The sequence below is a fragment of the Barbus barbus genome, assembly GCF_936440315.1.
Source record: "Barbus barbus genome assembly, chromosome: 34".
In the NCBI taxonomy this organism is placed as follows: Eukaryota; Metazoa; Chordata; class Actinopteri; order Cypriniformes; family Cyprinidae; genus Barbus; species Barbus barbus.
In genome coordinates, this window is record NC_136762.1 from 25,476,304 (window position 1) to 25,502,461 (window position 26,158).

Here is a 26,158-nt window from a genome sequence, read left to right on the forward strand (position 1 = left end):
ATTGTATTTAAATTAGAACCTAAATGGTTTTCCAGTTACTTCTTTAGAAACTGTAGTGATGCTCCACAAACACAAACCAAATCCCTAAAGAACCACACGGCAGCTCAAGAACTATATATTAGATTTTTAAGAGTACATGAAGAGGGTATTAGCGCGCATCCACTTGATGCCTATGACAGAGTCAGCAACCCAGTCCATACAGATGCGGCGCGGGAGCGCGCCTTCAATCACGGACACGGAGCGAAGGGGCGGAGAGAGAGAGAGAGAGCACAGGCTGATCTATATCTATCTCTCTCAGACATCTTTCTATGTTGTAACACACAGAGCAGAGGACGTGCTGGACGGTGGCACAGCATCATGCGCGCCGTCTTCTGAAGCGTTCAGCGGTAGGCTATAACGCATCGCGTCTGTTTCAGTGTTTGCAGATGGAAAGCTGCGGCTGTGAATGGATGAAGGCTGGCTTTAACACTCATGTTTGTTTCAGGCGCAGGGATGGTTTAGTCGCGTGCGGAGCGCCGATGCTGCACGATGAGTGTAGCGCTGCAAGATTTACGAAATAACGTGAGTCTTTTCATTAAATCACAAAACATCTGCAAGCCTTCTCATCGCCAGAACCCGGGGTGAAGGGAGCGAAGCTGCTTTAAACTGATTCTTGGCACGGAATAAGGCGAATTCTGCACATTTGGAGATAGATGTTTGTAATGTTTACTCTTCGGTTGCGCAAGGACTCGTGTAACGAAACTCGCGACAGTCGCAGATGTATTTATTTTAACAACTGTTTTAATTATATTCGGGGTTCTTACAGTAGTTTCCGCGTTTCATTAATCACAAATAGCCTGTTTAAGGAAAAGAGTCGTTAGCGCTAACGCTGTTCTTGAGTGACACTTACACCGACTGAACCCACAGCACAGATTCCTCTCCGAAGAGCTGTTTCCGGCTGGGTTTTATTCACTGACTGTTTGTTGGAGGTTTAGCTGGTTTGTTTACAGGGAGTGGCTACCAGAGCATCTTCATTTGCGTGCGTTACCATGGCAACTAGAGCCGCGGGGGGTCGCTGTACTGTAACAGGTTACTGCTATTTCCACTTTTACTTAAGGTTGCTTTTTTTAAAATATCATGATTATAGTTTTGAGATAAACCGGAACATTAGAGGGGCTGTTATGAAATCATGTCAATGAAAAATAAAATGTTTGGTTAGATAACCTGTTGGTAATGTAGGCCAATAATGTGTGGTAATAGTTGAACAAAACAAAACAAACATATATGAAAATGGTAAATATGAATACTTTGGGATACACAAAAGAAATGTATCCGCTCAGGGTTTTTTGCTTACACTGTAAAAAAAAAAAAAATGCGGTGTAAAATTCAAAATACAGGTAAAACATTTACATTTAGTCATTTAGCAGACGCTTTTATCCAAAACAACTTACAAATGAGGACAATAGAAGCAATCAAAGAGCAATAATATGTAAGTGTGGTGACAAGTCTTACGCATTACGCAAGCTTTTTTATATAGAAATATTATATATTATTTATATATTGAAGAACCCATCACCCATCCAGCAATCACCACTAATAACTGAATCTTAATGTAGCCAGAGCGGATGTGAATTCACTCATAAACACGCACCGCTTCAGTCATTCGGGAGGAGTGCTCAGAGGTCATGATGGAGATGCTCTAATTAGCCCGTCCAATATGCTGTAAATCAATTACTGCTAGCAGAGCGAGAGCCATTTACACAACTTTGTTATCTGGATGAGCAAGATCATTTATTTGTAGTCTGACGCATGTCGTACACGGTGTTCCAGGCCGGTGTACTAATGTTATATGTTCACCATAAAACATGATGAATGATCACCACAGTTCCTGTAGAGAGAAGAGACTGCTTCAGTCTTACCCCTCAACATGTAGAGCACCCTTGCTATTTTAGTTTCAACAAGTTCAATAAAGCAAATAATAATAGCAAATAATTTGAAACCAATGCAGTTTTAGAATGTTGTTCCATCATAGATTTAATTTGAACATTCTGACAAATTTGTATGAATTCCTAAGACTTCACAATCTGCTTATGTCCCACTAAGGAATATGTTTAGGGGTGGGCCTTTTTTTCTAAACCCTGTACAGTTTTGAAGAACTGAAATCATACAAATTAAATACGAAATCACTGCCCTTTCACCAAAATGTAAAATAGTTGTTTTCTCATTAAATAGGATCACTGTAAAAAAAAAAAGAGTTGAGCCAACTTAAAATGTTACATTTTTTTGAGTTTTGTCAACTTGTTGTTTTAAGTTTATACAACAAAAAGTTGAGAATCTCCTACAAAAATAAGTCGAAAATCTGCTGAAGCTATTGCCTTAAAATTTTAAGTTGGCTCAACTTTTTTTTTTTTTTATTTTTTTATACAGTGTGAGATAGTTCACCCAAAAATAAGAAATTCTGTCATCATATACTCACAGTCATGTAGTTTCAAACTCATTTGACTTTATTTCTTCTGTGGAACCCAAAATGAATTATTTTGAAGCATGTTTCCACTGTTTGTTCCCATACAGTGAAAGTTAGTGGGGTCCAACACAACATTGTATTGAACTTCTTTGACTTTCACTGTATGAACAATAAACGCTGAAACATTTTTCAAAATATCTTCTTTAATGGTCCACAGAAAAAAGAAACTCATACAGGTTTGGAACGGCATGAGGGGGAGTAAATTATGACATTGACATCTCAATATTTTTTTTGATTTTTTCAATAATGTAATGTGTTTTTTTAAGCTGGTACTTTGGCTGGTTTAGGCCTGTGATGCATAAATAAATATGACACTAAAACCGCTAGTAGGTGGCGACAAGTCCCTGTCTTATTGAGTGATTCACTGAATCAGTCATTTGTTCAAAATGGCTGATTCGTTTAGAAATGAAGCAAGTGGCTGTGTTTATGAATCATTGAGCCAAATGATTTGTTCAGAAACAGATTTAGGATTCATGTATGTGCAAAAATTTTGCTCTGGCTTTGTTTGGAAATATTTTTGTTGGTAAAAATAGTAATAACTTCTTGTTTTTTAAATAGTTGTATATTAGTATCCCATTTGTACTAATGTTCAGGAAAATGTCACTCTTGCATATTACTTAACTACATCATATCTAATATGATATAATTAGAACAAAGACCCGTAAAGGGATATGTTCTGCCCTCATAATTTGAATTATAGGTGCATCTAATCGGCTTAATCATGCAGTGAATGCTTTTGTTTTTTCAAAGTGAGTGACATACTCGATAAGGTCTGCTCACACATTAAAACAACAATTACCATATTATCATAGATGATAAATATCTCACACCCCTTGATGACAGGCTTTTTGTTTTTGGGTAAACAATCCCTTTAACCCTTTCCCCGCCATTGCCTGCATTTTCCAGCTTTCCATGCTTTCACTGGTGTACAGTAGAAGGTGCTATTTTGCAAATTTACGTTTTACTGCTACTGACAGATTAGTTCAAGATCTTATCTTCTACTCTACTTCCTCTTTGTTTCTACACTTTCTGCATCATGCAAATTGTACCAGTATCCAATTTGTGCAGGTTTTCACACATTTAAATAGCGATGCTATTGTTTAGTAGTGCTGTTTCAGGGTCTTGCTGTAAACTTTCGGCCAGGTTTGCTGATGTTTGATTTGGCCAGAGACGCACTGGCTTGTGTCTACAGTTATTGGATTATGTGGTCCTGAAGATAAATATGTTATGTAACCGGCATCATCCTGTTTGCATGTTTGTCCTTCATGCATACTATCTCCATCAGCGTTTACTGAAAATTAACCCATCATTTTCTGGAATGGTGTTGTCTTTAGCCTACCATTTTAGGCTTAGCAGTGCATACTGCAGTATGGTGGTATAGTAATAACATGATTTTTGAGTAGCAGCTGCCCTTTCCTGCTCTAATCTAGGAGCAGCTTCTCAAATCCAAACCCAAATCCAAAAACCATCGTTGGAGAGAGCGCAACACTGGCTTCAGATCAGAGAGACAGGGAGACTCCAGGGTGTGGTTTGCTGTGGGAAAGGCTGGTCGTTAAGCTCTCTGGAGGTGGAGTGCACTCTCTAGTCATCCCCTGTGTGACCTCTGAAGCACTGCTCAGGGCTCAGGAGCGCTGGTACATCCTGCCATTGGGTGTGTGAGAGCAGGGAGATGGACACACTTTCCTGTCTACGCCAAGACTCCATCGGTATCAGTGTGTGTGTGTGTTCAGGGTCCAAGTTAAGGTCAGCGATCTAGCAATCCACCTTCAGTCGCCATCTGATGTGTCTTAAATAAGTAATTGTGTTATATTGGGGCATTTGGTTATAGATATCTAGGTTTGTGGTTGATCAGTATGTGTTTTAAATGGCAGATACCTGAAAAGCCTATGTACTATATTATAATAAAAACAGTATAATTTAATGCCACAGAATAAGACACAATGAAACAAATTTGGAATTTATCTACTATACATCTCTGCAAAACTCTCAAAATGTACTTTTACATCCAATTCACTGCAGTTTCCAACTGGAATGAACGCTAATGGCAATAAAACACTAACAACTTTCATTCTTTTTCACAAGAATTATGATTATAGGAGCAGATTATCGATTAATAGAGACATATTTGTGTGCAGTTCTGTGTTATGACCTAAACTAACTAAACTAACAAAACTAAACTAACTTTTTCATGTTTATATCACTTTACCAGCTGCATATGTGTGGATTTTCTGACATGGTAAACTTGCTTGGTAGCACACCCGGTACAGCACTGCGCTTGTGATGCAGAGCGCTTGGGTACGAGTGCTATGAAACATGAGTCATGGCATTCGATAATAGAGCTCATGGACTTGCAGAAGCAATGCTATTGGCTAGGTTTAGAGTAGAGTTTAGTGTAGGTGGTGTGTTATTTTCAAACTGTGTAAAAAGAATGAATCTTAGCTCCCCTCACTAAACATTTGTCTGGACATTTAACATTTAATTTCACATGCTATCATTCTGCAGAAATGTCACCAGAGGCAAGTTTTATAGTTAGTCTGGGTATGTATTTGTAAACTTTACAGAGGGGAAGGGGAAACACCACTCAACAAACACACACATTTAATGCTGGATGCTGATAAAATAGATGAATAAATATAATATTTTACTTTCATAATATTACGTATATGTCAGTCAAAACTGGAAGCAGATAGTTAATTTCCTGAAATATTATTAAAATATTTTTTCTTATGAAAAACTGACAGATGAATCATGTAATAAGACCAGAAGTGTGCATTAACCTTCATGTTTTTAAGATTGACTTTCCTATTGTTTTGCTTCCCAGAGGCTCTAGATGGATGGATGTATGAAAATAATGATAGTAATTTTGCAATTAACCTCTTACTTTCCCTTCGGATTCTTTTCATTTGTTCCTCTGACCTACTCAAAACCTGCTGGAGAGACATTACTGAAGCTTTAATCTTGTGTTGTTTCACAAAGTAGACAGACTTTTCATAAACGCAACTATTTTTTCATAAAAATAGTGATGTCGCGTCTGCTTCTGTAGAGAAATAAATCAAAGTAAAGTGTCAGGAGTGTCTCTTCAGTTTATATATCAGTCAGTCAGACAGTCTTCATTGCATTTATTTATGCTTATCTGCCGTCTCGGAGCCTCCAAACATAAGTAATGTAATATTTTTCATAGAGGATGTTTGAAGTGTGTTATCAAGCTGAAATTTTATTTACAAACAGTTCTCATAAGATTAGTGATTCTTCAATGTTAATGATGTTTTTCAGCTATTAAAATGGATTTAAACAGATGAGAAGGTTAAGGGAGTAAATGGGTCAATACGGATTTCTAGGGACCGGTCTGTCCTGTCTGTCATGTCATCCTTTCATCTTTTCAAACCAGCTATACTTTATTCATCTGCATCTGTCCTTGAGCATTGCACCCCGCTGTCTTTACCCTCCATGTACAATTTCATACCATCCATTGACTTTCTTTTTAATTTCTCTGTGTTCCCATTATTCCTCCATGTTCCCATCGTTTGCTTGTTTAACATTCTGCCAGCTCTGCACTGCAGTACCTGAGACCTGGCATGAAAATGACAGACGAGAGAGAGAGAGAGAGGGGACGAGGTTTGGCTTTGCCCGCTGCAATCTCTCCTTCTTTTTATTAGCAGCTTGTCGTCTGTGAAGAACTCAATTCCTCTTCCTCTTAATCACATCCTCCCGCAGCAAAGTTACAGTTTAGATCGCTTACAGATTGCTTATTAGGTCTGAACAATATTATTATGATTTGTTCTCTTCTTTTTCAGCTAATTATTTTACATTTAAACAAGATAAATTCACCTGAGAAGAATAATTGCATAGGATATTAAGATTTGTTTTCAGAAAATATATCTTTAGTTTATTTAGTGTAACCTTTTAAATTGCATTTAATGTATGAAAGGTGCTATATGAATAATAATAAAAAATTACACATTATCTTTATCATTATTTTATTATTATTATGTTTTTTAGTGCGTCAATATTATTTGTACTGGACAACTGTGTAAAATACTGATTAAGAAGATGCTTTTTGCAGTGTAAGGTTTCTGTGCGCACACCTGTGTGAAAGCTTAGACAACAGGAGGGAAGCTATTTGAAGTCTGCCATGGTTGCACAAGCAGAAATTCACAGGAAGACAGGAAGTAAGCAGTTAATAGATGACAATATGCTGTGAAGAACAGCTCTACAGTGTGACGTTCGCACGGCTCCCTACCATGATTCCTGTGGAGCATTTCCACTGTAGCTCTGAGAAAAGCTGTATGTATTTGTATAATTTGCTTATTATGTGCACAGAGACGTACATTTTCCTTTCAAATGTGTGTTGGTCAATAGTTTGTGTTTTTTAAAGAAAGAATAATGGTCTGGTGCTCAAGTTAAAGCTTAAGTGAGACTGAATCTGTAGGTGATCTGATCTTTTTTTTTGTACTGTTTCATGCAAACCTATCAAAACTCTTTGCACTCTCCCCACTGTCTTTTCTCTTCCTTCCTTCCTTCTGTTTTCCTCCGTTCCTCCCTTCTTCCTCTCGTGGTCTGCGTGCGGGGAGTGAGGTAACCTTGATGCCCAGATCGGTGACGTCATTCGGGCTCCCTGGGGAATATACTCTCTCTCTTTCTCAGAAACACACACACACACACACACACACAGTGTTGTTCTGTTTAATCAATGACACATTCAAACCGAGGGTGGCATAGCAAACGGAAAAGAGAATGTACATTCTCTAAGCAGCTGCCTTTTTGTACAATTTTACCCTGATTGGCTACATTAACAAAGCTGTTGAACATAGCTCAAAAACATTTTCTTTTTCAAGTGTGAACACTCAGTCTGAAACTATAAACTGAAGAATTTGTATTAACTTCAGAATGTTTTGTTTAATTAGATATTAGTAAAAACCTGCAGGACATCCACCCATTAATGCAATAATTTTTTCTTGAGGTCATGGATGCATGAATTTGTTTTTCGCCATTTGACACTGTAATTTAGAGATATTTCAAATATGGACCCCCCCCCAAAAATAAAAAAAATAAAATAAAAACATTGTTTTACAAATGCAAGAAATGTGACTTTAACATGACAGATTGCTATCAAATAGTACACCCAGGTTCTTAACTGAAGACCAAGATCTTAACCCTAACCATTCATCAAGAGACATATTATATTTTATGTTATTACTTTTTTTTTTTATCTATGCAGTCCATTAGTTTAGAGAATTGGTAGGTTTTGTGTGACCTCAAGAAAATATAGAGCTGATTGTGTTATTAAAAAAACGGTTGTAGTATTGAGCCTTGCAGCACACCATATCAAAATTGTGATTTATATGACACCTTTTCATTTCTTTCTACAAAGTGATAACAGTCAGATACATAATTATTTGTAAACTATGCTAATGCCATTCCATTAATGCCAACATAATTTTCAAGCTTATTTAAGACAGTGTTTTGGTCAGCTTTAGGCACCAGTAATTCTAAGAGAGTGATGCAACCATGATCATGAAAAGAGCCATCTGATGAGTGCAGTTTCAGTGCAATGATATGGTCTAAATCCTGAATGAAATTCCTCACAGATACTTCTCTCCAAATGTCTTGGTATTTGGTTTTACACAATTTCACTAGCAGCACCTGAGCTGCATGATTGTTAAAAGCTTGTACAAAGGTATTCATTTGTGACACATGATCAGTGTCACAAATGTGCTTAAAATATCACATATTGCATTATGCATCTGTCAGATGCTTTTATATAAAGCAGCTTAAATTGCATTCAAGGTATACACTCACCTAAAGGATTATTAGGAACACCATACTAATACTGTGTTTGACCCCCTTTCGCCTTCAGAACTGCCTTAATTCTACGTGGCATTGATTCAACAAGGTGCTGAAAGCATTCTTTAGAAATTTTGGCCCATATTGATAGGATAGCATCTTGCAGTTGATGGAGATTTGTGGGATGCACATCCAGGGCACGAAGCTCCCGTTCCACCACATCCCAAAGATGCTCTATTGGGTTGAGATCTGGTGACTGTGGGGGCCATTTTAGTACAGTGAACTCATTGTCAGGTTCAAGAAACCAATTTGAAATGATTCGAGCTTTGTGACATGGTGCATTATCCTGCTGGAAGTAGCCATCAGAGGATGGGTACATGGTGGTCATAAAGGGATGGACATGGTCAGAAACAATGCTCAGGTAGGCCGTGGCATTTAAACGATGCCCAATTGGCACTAAGGGGCCTAAAGTGTGCCAAGAAAACATCCCCCACACCATTACACCACCACCACCAGCCTGCACAGTGGTAACAAGGCATGATGGATCCATGTTCTCATTCTGTTTACGCCAAATTCTGACTCTACCATCTGAATGTCTCAACAGAAATCGAGACTCATCAGACCAGGCAACATTTTTCCAGTCTTCAACCGTCCAATATTGGTGAGCTCGTGCAAATTGTAGCCTCTTTTTCCTATTTGTAGTGGAGATGAGTGGTACCTGGTGGGGTTTTCTGCTGTTGTAGCCCATCCGCCTCAAGGTTGTGCGTGTTGTGGCTTCACAAATGCTTTGCTGCATACCTCGGTTGTAACAAGTGGTTATTTCAGTCAAAGTTGCTTGAATCAGTCGGCCCATTCTCCTCTGACCTCTAGCATCAACAAGGCATTTTCGCCCACAGGACTGCCGCATACTGGATGTTTTTCCCTTTTCACACCATTCTTTGTAAACCCTAGAAATGGTTGTGCGTGAAAATCCCAGTAACTGAGCAGATTGTGAAATACTCAGACCGGCCCGTCTGGCACCAACAACCATGCCACGCTCAAAATGGCTTAAATCACCTTTCTTTGCCATTCTGACATTCAGTTTGGAGTTCAGGAGATTGTCTTGACCAGGACCACACCCCTAAATGCATTGAAGCAACTGCCATGTGATTGGTTGATTAGATAATTGCATTAATGAGAAATTGAACAGGTGTTCCTAATAATCCTTTAGGTGAGTGTATGTTTTATCAGTTCATTCTCTCCCTAGAAATCAATCCAATGACCTTGGTCTTTCCAGCCCAGTGCTCTACTGTTTTAGCTACAGGAATATTAATGTAATCTAATTCCTTCACATTTTTTAAAATAAAATTTCAATGTGATCTCAGACTTTATGGACTTAATTAAAAAATGGTACAAATGTGAACAGTAAGAATTAGGAAACACTGATTGTGTATGTGTAAACATTTTTTTATTTCTTTTGACATGAAATTAATAGTTACCCTATTTATTTCTTTAATGCACATTCCAATCTGTGCAATCTGTCCAATCTGTACAGGGTTTTCTGTATGATTCACTGGTGAGTGTTATTCCAAAAATGTTTCAGTGCAATCAAAATGTAGTAACTTGTTGTGCCTGTGCACCAACTATCCTTTTCAGCTGGTGTCACCAGTCTTCCTTAATTCTCAACACCTCCCTTCAACCACCTGCTTCCATTCTACTATAAAACACCCACTTTTCATGATCTAATCAGTTTCCTGCAAATAAAATAAAGTCCTACCAGCCATTCTTCAACATTGACAGTTAGGTTACACTCACATTGTGGAAGTAAAATGGGTTGCAGATGGCATTTTGCTTTAACTTTATTGTCAAAAACATAATTTCACAAAATCAGCTATCAGCAGGTCTTCATACGTTCTGCTTATTGGTTTTCAGGGAAAGGGGGGCTCGTGTGAAGTGCGCTCAAGTGTCTATCTACATCAGGCCATGATGGGCCGCCGGCACAGAACAGAATGGCCTTTTGTACCACAACAGTACGGCTCTCTGTCCCTGTACCCTTTAACTGGCCACAATGGAAGCCCCCTCTAACGGTGCAGAAGTGTTAGCACACTCTGAGCCGGCAGCCTGAATGAAGTCCCTATGAATGAGTGGCCAGAGGACTGTGGGAATAGGGGCTGGTGGGGCGATCTTGAATGGGAGTTTCTGTGGAGCGAATATGTATGGAGGAAACAAAGGGTTGCGGTTTGTTTTTATGTGGTACTGTATGTCCCGGTGGATACTCTAAATAGCTTGACGTAAATGTACGTTATAAACGGTAAGATGGTCAAGCCCATGTTATTTCAGGTTGAATTTTCTTTGTTGTTTTACTCTTTTAAAACTCATATGACTCTCTTTCTTCTATGAAACATGAATGAAGATGTTGAAACTAATGATTCAGAAATATAGTTCAAATTTAGATTTGGAATATATTGCACGAGTCATTTAGACTAATTTTCGAGTGCATTATGGTGTTATTTTTACCTTTTGGAGCTTGATAGCCACTAGTCACCATTCATTTAAAGGGGAAGCATGAACGTTTTGATAAACATCTTATTTTGTGTTCATCTTTAGAAAGGGCTTGAAATGACAATGTTAAAATGTTAATGCTAATGAGAGTTTTGCTGTTATTTTTTCTTTGCAGTCAGACCTGGGAAATTACCATTCTCGTGACCAAGATTCGAATTTGTGTTGCCCACATGACCACCATGTGTAAATAATTACAGAATTAACTTTTTGCCTAACTATCTCTATTTTGGGAAAACGTCATTATTACTTAAACTTGAGCAATTTGAACAAACCCCTACAATTACATATTAAAGCGATAATATGGAAGTAGCAATCCTGCGAGAAACTATTCACTCGCAAAACATTTGTGTTCTCTCAAAGTATTGCATTCCCCAGAAAAATGTTGTGTTCGCTCACAAAACATTGGCGTTCTCTCGCAAAACTGAGTTCCCACAATCATTTTTTTTTTTTTTTGCAGAACATCTGCATTTGCTTGCAGAACATTTGTGTTCAATTACAAAACCACCTGTTATTATTTCCATCACAAACACAAAGTTTCTCAGGTGAACTCAAACGTTTTGCGAGAGAATGCTAAATCATTCAAATATATTTTTTATTCCAATCTTTTTATTTCTTAACATCTCCATGTCTTTTTAGGGACTCCGTAGACTTCCTATTTTCACCTGGCAGAAGATAAATTAATGTTGCACACAAGATTTGAACCTACATTCCCCATATGAGCAGCATGGATCAATGTGCACTAACCACTTTTTACAGCTCACTTTCTCTCTTCTCTGGGTGATACTTTCATTTATTAGGAACTGTCCTCTACTTTGTCATGATGTTGCACGAATCAAGCAGGCGTTTTTTCGTAGGCGAAACTGTTTACTTTTCGCACTATCATCATCCCTTCAGAAAACTCCCCCGTTGATTCTCTCTCATCCCTTTTTTCGTGTCTCAAACTCCCTCCTACTCTTGCAGACCGTCCTGACTGTGATTTTTCAAACTCCCCTGCTTGTGTTGTTTTCTGCACATTCATCTGCTCTCATTCGTCCCTCCCGCCTGTCTGAAAGCATTCTGCTTGCTGTTTATGATCTCTCTGTGACGGAGACCACCACCACAGAGAGAGAAGAGAAAAGGAAATGAGAAGGGGGAGGCAGTCTTTCTCGTCTTTGTGGCATGTGAGGAACATACAGTACTTGTTCTCGGTTCTGTGTGATGAGGCTTGTTGAATAAGGGATTGATTTATTGTTTTGTTTTCCTGCTGTCCGGGTGCAAAAGCCATTGCTGACTTAACAGAGATGGTGAGAATATATGCACAAGTATATGTTTACTACAGGCTGTTTCAATATGGTTATAGTGATGTTTCTGCCTTTATTGCTCAGACAGTTTAGCCTTAGCACAACATATTGCTTTCACTTTGTGTGAATAGCATTTATCACTATTTGCAGTTAATGAAAACAATATGCTATTTGTAGCTGTTTATATTTGGTGCAAACGCTACTTATCCAGCATTTACATCCTATTGTCTCTAGTCTAAATAGCATTTGGGTCAACGAGCCCCCCAAAATATCTAGTTTACAAGAAAATCTAGATTAAAACAGGTGGCAAGTTCTTAGAAAAGTTATATCTGTCAATGTTTATGTAGTTATCTGCTCTGAATAAAAATGGTGTAGAAACAGTTTTCGTCAGAAATTGCTAGAAAATATCACATAATTAGAATAAACAGCAAGCAACATTGAATTCAATTTTAAAATTTTAGAGTAGAAAGACTGAAATAGTATATTTTGTAGAACATACTCTAATATACAACTTTGAAAAAATCATTTATTACAGGACACTGAGATTTTGGTGTAATGACACTAAAATGTCAAGTGGTGTAACCATCAAATAAAAACTTAATCTCAGGTTTCTCAACTTCAAAAAGTATTCAAACCTGTATATATTTTTAAATAATATGTGTATTTTTAAATATCATGACAACTGGAGTCATGAATATCAAGAGATTTTCTAAGGGTTACTCCATTTGACCTGAACAAACACAGCTAAAAATGTCAGAATATGTCATATTTATATCTTAAAACTTATTGATCTGCACTCATGAGGGTCTAAAGAGCATCTCAGTTTTATGATTTTCTCAAAATGGGTCCTGCATGTTGGTTATACCACACTGACTTTGATTTAGTCGATAATTTAATTTTTTAAATTTTATTTTTTAAGTATTAATAATATTTTTTATATTAATAGCTTCACTGCTTTTTATTATTAGGAAACAGTTATAAAGAAGATTGCAAACCACTAATGCCATCATTTTAAAATAATTTCAACATTGTATTAAGACTTTTTTTACTTTATTACAGCCTATACATTTGTTTTCTTTGAACCACATGGAAAAATGTGAAATGACTGTATGAAAACATGTTTATCATAGAAGATGTGTTCGTCATTTTCTGTATGAAGTGCATTTTTAAATGTATTTTTAAATAACTTCATAGGTGAAGTTGTTTCTCAACTTTAGGAGTCTCAGTCTGCTCTCAATTTAATTTCCTTTTAGAGAAACAGATATTAAAATATATTCAATATTAAAGATTAGATATATATGATATATTAAAATAAGTTATCATTTGTATTTTCTCTTTCCTCAGCGAAGGCTTGGTTTAGTGGCCTGAGCAACTTTCTTTTCAGCCGACCAATTCCCTCTGATTGTAGTTGAAGTCATTGTTTATGCTTGGGACTCATTGTTCCAAGACCTACAAAAGATGTTGATCAGTCCTGCTAAGCAGAAACAGTCACTGTTTGGATGCAGTAAAGTGTCTGAGACGTAATTAGTGGTTTGCTCTGTCTGCATAACAGGTGTGTGTTTGTGTGTGCATGTGCGCGTTATTGAGCGGGTCTCGCTGTCGGAGTGTGGAGAGAGGTCATGAATTGAAGAAAAGAGGAAAAGGAGATTGCTGAACCCTGACTTCCGCTTCGTGTCACCACTGAGAGCTCGGGCCAGCAGTTTCTCTCTCACTCTCACACCCTTGTATCGCCCGCTCACCCTTTCACATTCTCTCTGTTTGTAGCATTACACTCACTTTACCAAAAAGGAAGGAACAAATCTAAATTAGGTGTAAGCTTAAAGCGTGCAATGTTTTAGTTAATATCTTTGGTTTAGTGTAATTTGTAGTGAACGAAAGCTATTGGTACCTTGACTTCCTGAACATGACTCCAAAATGTTTTTTTTGTTTTTTTCTTAGCAGTCTGACTGTCATTGGTGTGAGTTTGGGGTGGGAGACAATCTGTTGATTGACCAAAGGGTTTGTTTCTAGCATTTTTAAAAATAATTTAAATGTAATTTCATACAGAGTCATACAGAATTGTTTTATTTTAGAGAATAACAACTGAATCACCATGCCTTGAAGTCATATGTCAAAAGATGAAGCAGAAATATATAAGGTTTTTCTTTCTATTTGACATGAATGGATTTAAATATATGGAGGGAAAATGTATTTTTAAAAGCCTTTAAAAATCTGTTCATTTTTTTGAATATTTTTTAAAAATATATACAAAAATGGTCAAACATATATTAGTAGAAAATATATTTACGCAAATAGTTTCAAATATTAAACTTATTAATATATTTTAGCAAATTTTGTTGACTATTTTTGAACATTTTGAAATGTATCTCAAATATTTTTGGAAAAAATTATAATAAATTGCTGTATGGAGTCAAGATACTTTTAATGAAATTAAATGAGATTTCTGTCCTTTCATTCATTTACCAAAGTTTAAACATTAAACAGTTGACGTCTCTGTAGAGCGCTGGCCTAATTACAGATCTGGTGTCATCCAATTTATCAGAGCTTTTCCAGCTGCTCAATATCCACTTTTGGCGAGGCAATGTTTTTCCGTGCGTAAGTGTGTAATCCACACTCTGAGAGGAATTCCACTTCCTCAAATGATCAGGCAAGGTCACTTAGGCCCTGACATTTGCTGTTCAGATTTTACAGATTGTGTGTGTGTGTGTGTGGTCACACATCAAAGCCTTGATTCAACTGTAAAACGCTCTCACTTCCTCTGAAATACAAAAGTGCAGTCAATGGGAGAACTTTTTTTTATTTTTATAAATTTTTATAATAAAAAAAAGCAAAAAGTTTCTCTGTAAATAAATTAAAATCTCATGCAACATTTTTCCATTAAATGTAAGTCTTGTTTTAAGGCTGTTTATATTTTTTACAGTAAAAAAGTATTATGTAATATTTAATAGATAAAAAAGTACAAGTATTTTCTCCTTTCTAAGGTTTTTTGAATATTGTGTAAAGTCCTATAATCTCAGGCTATTTATTTTATTTTGTACAGTCTTATTATCTTTATCTCCATGTTTATTACTTTTTTTGTCTCAATTTTTCACAATCTATGAGGCGGACCTGACTTACATTTCACTGCTGGTTATGTATATATATATATGATACATAACCAGCAGTGAAATGTAAGTATATATATATATATATATGACAAAAATCTTGAATCTCGAATAATCAAAATAAAACTGAAATTGTGATATAGCTTAAAGAAACTCTACGGGCAAGAAACTCTCATGCAGTTTTCCATCAAAATAAAAGTTTGATGGTTTAATGTTTGAAAATGAAGAAGTTAGGACAGCCATAAACGTTAGTGTTATAATTTGACAATTTTACAATGTAAATATAGTTATTATTAGTAGTGTTATGTTTTTGCAGTGAAATATTACGATAGGTATTTCTTATTTTGTGCATATTTTTTTTGCAAGTTTTTTTTTAGTAGTAGTAGTAATAATAACAATAACAACAACAACAATAATAATTACTACTACTACTACTACTACTACAATAATAATAATTATTATTGTTATTTGGGAGCAACATTGCTCCATAAAAACAAACCAAATTGTGCAGCCAAACAAACAAGCACAGCGTATCTGGATTTTTGTAAATCACATTTAGTTTTTTTCCCCACAATATTAAACTGCCCTATTGTTGCGTGAAGGATATTTGTAGTAATCGCTCATCTGTAAATGCATTCATATTTTATCAAGTCAGACAATGTAGATTGTGTATGTAATTATGTACGTGTGTGTGATTATTTGTTCTGGGACCTCACCCACGTCTGCTGGCGACAGACTGTCTGAGCACCTTCATTTGGGGGACTGCAGACCGATGACTCGTGCTGTTTCCCACCCTCTCTCTTCAGTATTCCTCTCATATGGATGGAGTAAGGCCCGTGCTGGCTGTGTAAAGCAGGCTTTGTTACCTCATCTTTCCCTCGGATGGTCTCTGAGGGCCGGCAGGGACGTGTGTGGCAGCACTAGTCTCTGTGTGTGTGTGTTATGTAGCTGTCTCTCTCTCTCTTCAAGGTGGCTTTGGCTTGGGTGGGTTTCTCGGGGCAGGAGTGTGAGGGTATTTCTAGCTCACAGGGGCAGAGGTTGGGCTATGCCAGCCTTCCCCCAGCGAGCTGTATCCTTTCAAAAACACTCCTCAGGAAACCACTTCAAACAATCACATTCCGCGTAGAGAAAGCGCCGCACCACTCCTGGAACTTGGGAAAACCTCTCCCTTCCCCTCGCAAGGCTGCTCTTTTTCTCCGTCTCGCCATATGTTTCTTGTTGGCCTTTAACTTATACACACGTGTGATGGTTTGCTTTTAGAATTACATCAACCTTTTTGGGATACTGTACCTTTAAGACTTCTGAATGTAAATGATAGGGTTAAAATTTGCGGATAACCTGCAAAGTGTAACCATTGTAGAGTGAAAGTTTGTCATTTGTATGTGTTTTGTCTTTTAAACAGTCAAGCATTTTTAACCCGTTACAATGCATGAAGATGCGAAAGAGAACTCGATTCGATACTCGCGCTCTGTTTTCTATGCGCACACACGCCTGAAACGCAGAGGTGTGTTTCAGACAACACGCAAACACCCAATTAATTCGTCTTTCACATCTCCCTGAGCTCGAGCAGACACACATACAATTATGTCAAAATACCCATCTCAGCAATCATCCTCATAAACAGTGGATTATGTGAATAAAAACAGCTGAGAAAGAAATCAGTATATTAGATCCGTGCATTCGGTCTTAAAGGGACAGCAGCCTTTAAATACCTGCTGCTGTCTGTCATTAATGTTAATCAAACAACAAAACACAACTGTAACAAAGATTATTCTATGTTTGATTTATACAGTGAACACTATGCAGTGTTATTTTACATTTAATTATTGTATTTCTTTATCCTGAACACTACTGTTAGACCTTATTCTATTTGTAACTTTGTTATATTGTATTTATCTATGCCTTAAATCATGTTTGTCTTAGTTAGGCTAGTAGTTTTTACTGTGAACAAGTACTTAAAGTGTGCTTTAAGTAATAATAGGAAAGCAAAGTTACATTGATATAAAAAAAAAAAGATTGCTGATCTGAAAAATGATCTGATCCGTGACTTAAATTGCAATATGATCCGAAACGTGAGGTTTGTGATCTGTTATGAGCCTCTGTTATAAAAACAGAGTATTTTATGATTGTCTAATATGCACTGGCTGCGGTTAGAACTTGTCTTTTTTCTGTGTAGAACCTGAGGTTTCAACAATACGTAGGAAAAAAAAATGCATGGCCATATTCCCTAAAATTCATTTACTGTCATCTAATTTTTTATATTTAAAAATACTAATTAGTATATTAATATTGATATTATTATGTTAAGTATGTACAATATCACAAATCTCAACTGTGTGATTGATTTATCGATGAAAAGTTGTAGAAACTACATTATCGCTGGCTAATATAGTATATATGGCTATCGTTTATGGCTAATATAGTATATCCCACTTTAGCTGCATACATACAGTATACTCATGTAAAGTGAAATATAGTATATAGCAAATATCTAATCTGCCAAATGCTACTATAAAGCAGATATGAAACTGTTATAAACATGAACAACACTATACAAATAAATTTGACTTGACTATCATTACATTGTTCTTTTTTAATAGGCCTGTTATATATTTGAATAATATTTATTTATTTAAAAGTAAACTTTCAAATTCAAATTTTTTTCATTATAATGGTATGATTTCTAAATTCACTGTTTCTTATAAATGCTCATTATTCATTTAATTTTAATATAATTTATAAATAATTATCGCCTTATTGCATATCGCATATATGGAGATATTTTATGTGCAGCTTTTATGTTGGATTGAAATATTCAAGTACCTTGAAACTGAACTCTTTGCTCCTTGTTTAGAGTATGTTTAGATAATATATCATGTTTACCTTTAAAAGTATCACGGCTGATGTAGAGAGACCTTCCGTTTTTCTCCATTGCGTCAAGGCTTTAAAAATGCCTTCATAAATAACAATTATAGCTGGTTTCATAACCTCCATGTGCATGTTCTCTCTCTCTCTCTCTCTCTCTCTCTCTATTATTACCTCTATATTGCTGTTTATTTTTTGTGCGTCATTGTGTCGTGGTGCACTAAAGGTTGCTCGTGACCCCACACCACCTCACAGCTGTTCCTGCCGAACGCTTCTGATTGGCCGCTCCTCTATCCAACCAAAGCCCATGAAAGGATACAGAGCATATTGATTGAATTAGGGATAGTTCGTTTGATGGGGGCTTGTTGCCATGGTGATGGGATGGGCAGTGAGAACGTGTATGACGGCCTGACCTTTAGCCATGGCTGTGTGTTTCACACAAACACACACGGGCCGATGAGCAGGCCTGCAAACTCAAGGCAGAGTTGCAAAATATATATAAAAAAAGATGTATACACTAACATGTTTTCAAGGTGTAAGCAAAATATTACTTGATTGCAAAAATGCCTTTTCTGGTAAGCTTGTGAATTCAGTGGTTTTATAACCTATGTGAGGTCATTCGTGAACTATGAATGTATTTCAGAAATATTTACTAAACAGAAGCAGATTATTGAGTCATACAGGCTGTTTCTCGAGAGGCTGGAATGAGGACGTTTATAGAAGATGAAGGAGGATAAATGAACAAAAATGTAGAAAGGCAGCCTGGATGTCCGTCAAGAGGGAGATGGAACAGATGAAGATGAATATTTGGCAAGATTTTAGCATTTTATTGTCAAAGCATAAATTCTGTTAATGAATGTGCGTTATGCCATCTTCTGAAAAGTCGTAATTACGATATGATGTGCATTCGAGTCATTTTGATTGGAATCAAATGGGATGTGTTGGGAACTTCTTCAAGTGCTAATACAGCAAAAATAAATGCAGAAGAGTGTTTGCCATGATCCTGTTCCCGGTTTCACATGGTTAGCGTCCCACATTATCCCATATCCCCAGAGACGGTCACCATTGGTTCAAGCCACAATGACTGTTTACTATAACTTCAGTGAGTTTTTTACAGCTTCCCTGTATGCATGTGTTTCTCTCTTACCCACGTAAGCGAGGTAGGAGTCTCCTTTTCGGAAGTGAGGTTTATCTGTTCCTTACTCCCTGCAACTTTCCCTCTCCCACGGTAGCAACCTGCCCTTTCTGGGTCATGTTAACAAAACATTGGCTTTCCTCCCCCCGTTCTCCAGTCGATGGTTTATTCCAGTCGTTCCACGGCAGTGGCACCAGTTCACTTCTGCTTTTGTATTGCCGGTGTCTTACTGCGCTGATGAACGGTGAGTCTCGGTCATCCGTCAGTGGCTTTATCTGGTCTGCTGGAGTCTGTAATAACACTCTATATCTGGTATTATTTAAGACTATGGCTGTGTTCAAAATACAGTACATACTGTGTGAAACTGCACACTGCATGCTGCATATGCTTTGCATGTTTAACGCTTCTTGCAGCCATGCATGACTCTAATTTTAACTTTTGCCAATCAAGTCAAAAGAGTTAAGGATGTAAAAATCATGGCTGATATCACTGATGAAAAAAAGTCTGGTTTGTTGGCTGATTTTGGATGGATTTCATGCAATTATCAGTTGGTCAAGACGGGGGACTAAACCGGCAAATTAAATTAAATGTCTTTAACCGGCTCTTAGGCTGGCTTAAGATTGTTTGGCTGTTTGTTAATCAAATGGTGTTCAGTTTTCATCTCAAAACTAAAAAGGTTTTATTACATTTTGGGTTCAGTTTTGTGTGAAACATCTTTATTTTTGCCAGTCGAATCAAATAATGAATCCAGAAATATAAATGTGTATATATAAGGGGAATTAAAAATTTGACAAATTGAATAGTTTAAATTTGATGATCTGTTACCCCCGCAAAACTTGAGTAATCAACTCAAATAATATTAGCAATAGCAATAGCATAAAGTGGGCTTTAAACTTTAAACTCAATACTATTTATAGCTCCTAACTTGACTTCCTAAATGTGTGATTATGCAGAATAACTACCTCTAATGTACTGTATGTTGGTATGCAGATTTGAAGGATTTCATTTAATACATACACTTCTCTCACTATCGCTTACACGATTATCCATCTTGGCGTAATTTGCCGACCCCTGTTCTAGGTTATTCATCACAATGGTCAAGAGTAATGCATTGCATTGTGGGATACAGTATTCAGTAATACATTTTGGCAAATGTAGCAGATCATCTTAAGCATACAGACAGTTTGCATATTATGTATAGTAGAAATGATATATTCTAAAGAAATGTTTGGCCCTATGACTTCGCAAAGGAAAATATGTGCAGAATCGTGCAATCTAGTCACAGAAATAGAATTTACTGTATAATGTGGAATGTGACAGATTTTGGCAAATTTACTGAAAACTAAATTTACTGAAATTACTTTTTGATTTAAAAAAATCTAATTAAAATATTGAAACAGAATCCAGAAAAAAATAAATGGAAAACAGAATTTGTGAAAAACAAAACACATTTCATGAGGCCCTAAAAGTGTAATTTTTGTTGAACTTTGAATAATTTGATGTTAAATTATATAAGTTTCATGATTTCAATTAATTCGATATGCTTTCTGATAGCTAAAAATGCATTCGACCATTAAAATGGAATCCATAAAAATAATGATTAATAATAATAATAATAGTAAAGAATCCAGAAGGATGGAAAAATGGGGGGAAAAAATCATAAAAATAAATAAATAAATGAATCAGAAAAAGTGATTTCAAAGTAAATGGTATAGTAAGTTTAGTATGGTATGCTATTCCCAACATAAACTTCGAGAATAAAAAATACTGAATTTCACATGATAGTATGTCATGAATGTGTCAGTTAGACATGAACTTCAGTACTAGTACACATGGGTGGTTTTCACACCAAGTCATCCTACATTGTTTTTCCTTCCTCTGAGAAGTGTCCGTGACCTGCCACCCAGGAATCTGGTGAATCTTGTCCAGACCTCTGGATGGAATTCTTGTGGCTCTGACCTCTTAAAACTACACCCCCTTCTCAACCTCGGCCATTGCATTTCAAAGAAGCATGGGAAGCTATGACTAACAACTAAAGTGTTAACTGACTGCTTATGAGGAAACACTCAACTACGGGAAAATGTCAACTCAGTGATTAGCAGTCGTTAAACTGCATGTTTGTGTGGGCTTAGCATGTGCATTTGTTTCACATCACCATGAGTCAGAGTTTTTGTCTTTGTAATCTCATTTACGGTTTCCTGTAAAAGCCCATTGAGGAATAGCTTACTGAAACTCCAAATCTGGCTGCGAAGATGCAACATTTATTCAGCTGAGACACTAACAGCCGAGATGATTTAGTGTGGCGTTCCGCTTGAACTTTAAAGCATGTTGCAAAGGGCTCCCAGTGCTTTCTTGTCTTGCTCTAAACAATATTGGTATGTGTGTGTGTGTGTGTGTGTGTAAAACCTTCAATAGAGTCATCTGTCTTTTAGACAAAGGCTTTTAGCAGATGAAAGTATTTAAATTAAAACCCAACAAAAATAGTTTGCATTAGTAAGATTTTGAGTTAATATTGCATAAAATGTTTATTTAATGCAAGTTTTGTGTATGTGTTTTGCAGTGGGTTTGTCATCTTGCTCTTTAGATATCTGCATTGTTATCAGTCACTTAAAGGGGGACATACTCTCAGGAACACAAAGTTACAAACAGGATCTCTTGAGTATCACCAATGATACAGAAAGTGAAAAACAGAAAGCGATCATTTTCTTCCTGAGAAAAACACACTAGCCTCGCATTGTTTCTTTTAAAGCTGACACATAAATGAAACAATTGAGAACTCTACGTCTCTAAAGATTTGAAAAAGCAAACTTTGAGCAGTACAGTTCTCCTCTGTGTTTTATGTATGTTGTGTGTTTACTTAGCAAGACTTTCTGGACAAATTTGCCTTCAGAAGTTTGCCTCCAGGGACAAAACAACGGATACATTTTAGGAATGCACAATGTGTGATGTGTTAGTCAGTACTATTTCTGATTATTTAATTTATATATAAAATGTATTTTTATATTTATAAAGTCTATGGTTGCTCTAATTAAGATTCATTAAGTCACTGTGTGAGAGAGAGATTCTCTCTGGCTGTCTTGTTTAGTCTGCTCTTGTTAACCTGGGTGGGAGGTTTTGCTGTAGGCCTGTGTGTCTGTTGTCTACATGGCTGTCAGCACAGGCAGGGAGATTTCAATAGACGGTGTAAATAAGGTTAGATTTAACTAAGAGTTTCTGTTCTCTGTAGGGTAATGCTTATAACAGTGAGACTTACACAGCAAAGTGCTGCCCTCGGGTGTAGATTTGCCACCTCTTCAGTTGTGAACAGTGAGAGAAGTGTGTGTGTAAATGTGTTTGTATAAATTCCTCTCTGACATCCAAGATGGGGGTGAGGAAACAAGGAATCGCCCCCACCCTACATTCATCTCCATTTCACACTCTCTTGCAGTATCTCTTGTCCTCAGACTCTTAGCTCAAGGCCTTCAAAATTGTTTTCTGTAGATTCTGTGGGAACTTAATATAAAGAAAGTAAATAGGGTCTATTTTGATTTCATGGTGCATCTTTCTCAATTGACAGCTACTTTAAAGTGGCTGTGTGAAATATTTTTTCCCAAGCGACATATAAATCACAAATACTTCTTTAGTAGATGTTCTACCAGTGCCTGATTGTTTTGGAAGGTCACTTAAAACAGCAAAATTGAATATTTTTCCCTGTCTGCTGCTGTTCACATCACATCTCAGGATGTGTATATTTTTTTTCTGGTGTATACTGACCTTTAGAGCTAACAAAAGTAATATTTCAACATACTTATACATAGTACTCTCTGTCTCTTTCAGATGTCTAACTACAAGCGTGCAACGTTTGAGGAGGAGGACGGGACAGATGTCCCTGCAGATGGAGCCATCTCTCCTGACAGTGTGGAGGTGGGTGTGGGTCAGGGCTCAGTGTGGATGTGCACATTTTATGTTTACATTCAGACATTTTATACAATGCCACATTCAACCAATAATTGAAGCTGTTAGTTCAGAGACAGTGAGAAGTATTGCTGTTGCACAATTCCTTTGAAAAGTACACGGCGAAACAACAATTGCTGGTAGCTGATGTGCTCTGTAAATTTCAGCTGTTTCCTGCCTGGTTGGATGATCTTAGCTCAGAAAATCTAGCTGACAGTAATGTTGTGTTGAATTGCTAGGCTAGTAGGAAAGAAAATCTGTCTTAAATTGGTGGTGATGTTCTTTCTTCCAGGCTGAGATATCTAGGCAAGTCGGGATACATACAGATACTGTGAGAACATTAGATGAAAGGGTAAACATAGCAGTAGTTGGAAATACTGACAATGCACTCATTAATATAAAGCAGGGGTCATCAAGTTCGGTCTTGGAGGGCCAGCGTCCTGCAGAGTGTAGCTCCAACCCTATGGCGTTATTTTACGGCCAAATGTCGAGAGCGCATTTTATAATGCGAAAGTAGATTAATATAATCTACATGTAGCCCCATACATATAACCCTAATCAAACACACCTGAAGCAGCTAATCAAGGTCTTACTAGGTATACTTGAAACTTCCAGCCAGGTGTGTTGATGGAAGTTGGAGCTTGCACCGGCCCTCCAGGATCGAGTTTGATGACCTCTGATATAAAGGTTCCATAAGAGGGTTTTCGCAGCGATGCTATAGAAAAAACTTTTTGGGTTCCCCAAATAACCTTTTAGTGTGTCAACATTTTCTGTACATTGGAAAGCTTCCATGTATGCTAAAGGTTCTTCATGGTACCATTGATGCCAAAAAGGAACCTTAATTTTTAAGTGTTGATCTCATGGTTTGTAAATAAAGGAGAAAAGGAAGGGGACAAGCACCAAGGCTTGAGGTACACCAGTGTTTAGCTAATATTGCTTAGATATTGCTTCCCTCAAAGTCAGCATGCAGAATCTACCCATGTCCAGGGTCTAGAGGATGGAGTATATGCTTTGTCACTGTGATCAAGGTCCAGCAGAATGAACCCTTATGCTCTTTACAACAGATGTATCATGAAAAACATGATTTCTTCTTGTTCTTTTGCAGTTCCTAAAATGTATTGAGGTATTTCACAAAAAGGACACCAATATTTTGATTAGCTAATTATAATAGATTTGGAGAAGAGGAAGGGACCAAGCACTGAACCTTGAAGTACTCCGGTGGTTGTGATTTGTTTTTCTTGTTCTTTTCCTCTCTTTCTCTACAGTGTAACAAACCAGATTAATCCAACCTAAATTAAGCTGTTAAAGCCAGCCTAGCAGGAAATTGTCATAGATATTATGTCACAACCATAAAAGCATTAATTTATTACCACTCACATTTATATATCAGCCTATTCAGTTTTCATCAACTTGACCCCAATGAGCAATAGTATTTTGGTATGTGAAGATTAGCCAATTATAATGGAGGTCATAAATATAAAAAGTCATAAATGTACAGTAGAAAAACTAGACATAAATGGTTCATTACTACGTAATGACTTATGACTAAATGGGCAAACATCTTGGGGATTAGGAACTAATACATTTTTTTGTTATAGAAATGCAGAATAGATCTGAGCAATTATCCAGGAATGAGTAATGTTCTCAAAACAGAAAACCTGTATCGCCACCTTTTAAAAGTATTACTTATGGTACTGTATGGTAATTGGAAAGAAAGCACAGTTAACAGCATGAGTTTAGAGAAACAGCATGTGAAATATTCAGCAACTTTTATTCCAGTATTATTTCTAATGTTGACATATCCGTATACCTTTTAGAAGAAGAAAACAGCAGGTCAGATTTCCAGGGAATTTCCTACAGTGAATTATGAATGACATTTTATATTAATTCATATCGATTCATGTGGCCCCTTTCATTTGTTGCTCACTTTTATGTCAAACAGGAAATGTGACACCTCTTCTGTTGGTTTGCCGTGCAAGCAATGATATGATGCATATATTTGATACGATATCCCCCAGGCAACTTGTTCTTTGTTCTTTGGGTGTTGAATGATGTTAAGAGACATGCAGTATATTTTGACACAAAAGCCTTACGTGATGTTCCCAGTGTTTCTACTCAAGAAGCCATTGCTCTTTTTTGAGAAGATCTTTATGAGATTTTTTTTTTTCAATGTTTTAAACTGAATTTTTTATTAGAGAAAGAAAGGGAGAATGAGGTCACTGGCCCGAGTACTTGCACCATGTGAACATTTGAAGAACTTAAACTGCAGTGCCACAATTTGTCAGCCATTTATTCTCACAAAAATGTACTGTCGTGTTATAGTGTCAGTATCATATGGTAATGCCGTGGTATTCAGATAAGTATCATGGTGTTGAATGACCCCAGGGGAAAAAAAACCTAACCCTAACCTAATCCTAAAGCAGAAAAGCTATTTACGTTCATACAGCATGGTATTTACATATCATGATCCAACATATGCCAAAGAGAATTGTACTACCATGCTATATATCCAAAAACATCCCAAACCTTTTAATACTTTTTTGTCTACATAGTTTAGGATGTTTCCTAGCAAATAGTAGCAACAGACTCAATTATCAATATTTGACTCTCTTTCAGGTGGGTTTCCGTAAGGGTGGTATTCAGTTGTTTGGTCCACTGGGCAGGAGAACTCAGCTGGAAGTAGTGTTGGCCTGTCTGCTTCTCACTTCACTTCTAGCTCTATTTGGCTGTGCGATTACACTGGGAGTCCGCTATAACAGAGGTAACAAACACACACATACACACACACACACACACACACACACACACACACACACACACACACACACACACACAGATGGAGTAAAATGTAACACATAATAACTTACTGATAAATAAGATGCTAAGTAACACTGATTAAGCAGACATGCTTTTTAGACATCAGTTTAGTACATTTATTTAGTGTAGAATTTCCCAGGTGTTATTGTGCTTACCTTGTAGATACTTAGAGAAAAATGAATATACAGTGAATTCA

General features: G+C 36.8%; 1 protein-coding gene across 3 annotated transcripts in view; it reads left to right on the top strand.

The window, feature by feature from the left end:
* The first annotated feature begins 296 nt into the window (after positions 1-296).
* The window catches only part of LOC306854095 (endothelin-converting enzyme 2-like), a 62,490-nt gene continuing 36,628 nt past the window's right edge, over positions 297-26,158 (top strand). The window contains exons 1-4 of one of the 3 annotated variants that reach the window (XM_079391910.1): positions 297-386; positions 485-561; positions 23,029-23,115; positions 25,762-25,906. In XM_079391910.1, the coding sequence (XP_079248036.1) occupies positions 529-561; positions 23,029-23,115; positions 25,762-25,906 (265 nt within the window). In that variant the 5' untranslated portion in view covers positions 297-386; positions 485-528. Of the gene's footprint in view, positions 387-484; positions 562-11,992; positions 12,112-19,315; positions 19,457-23,028; positions 23,116-25,761; positions 25,907-26,158 lie in introns of those variants that run through there. The other 2 variants (XM_079391911.1, XM_079391912.1) reach the window with 2 other exon arrangements.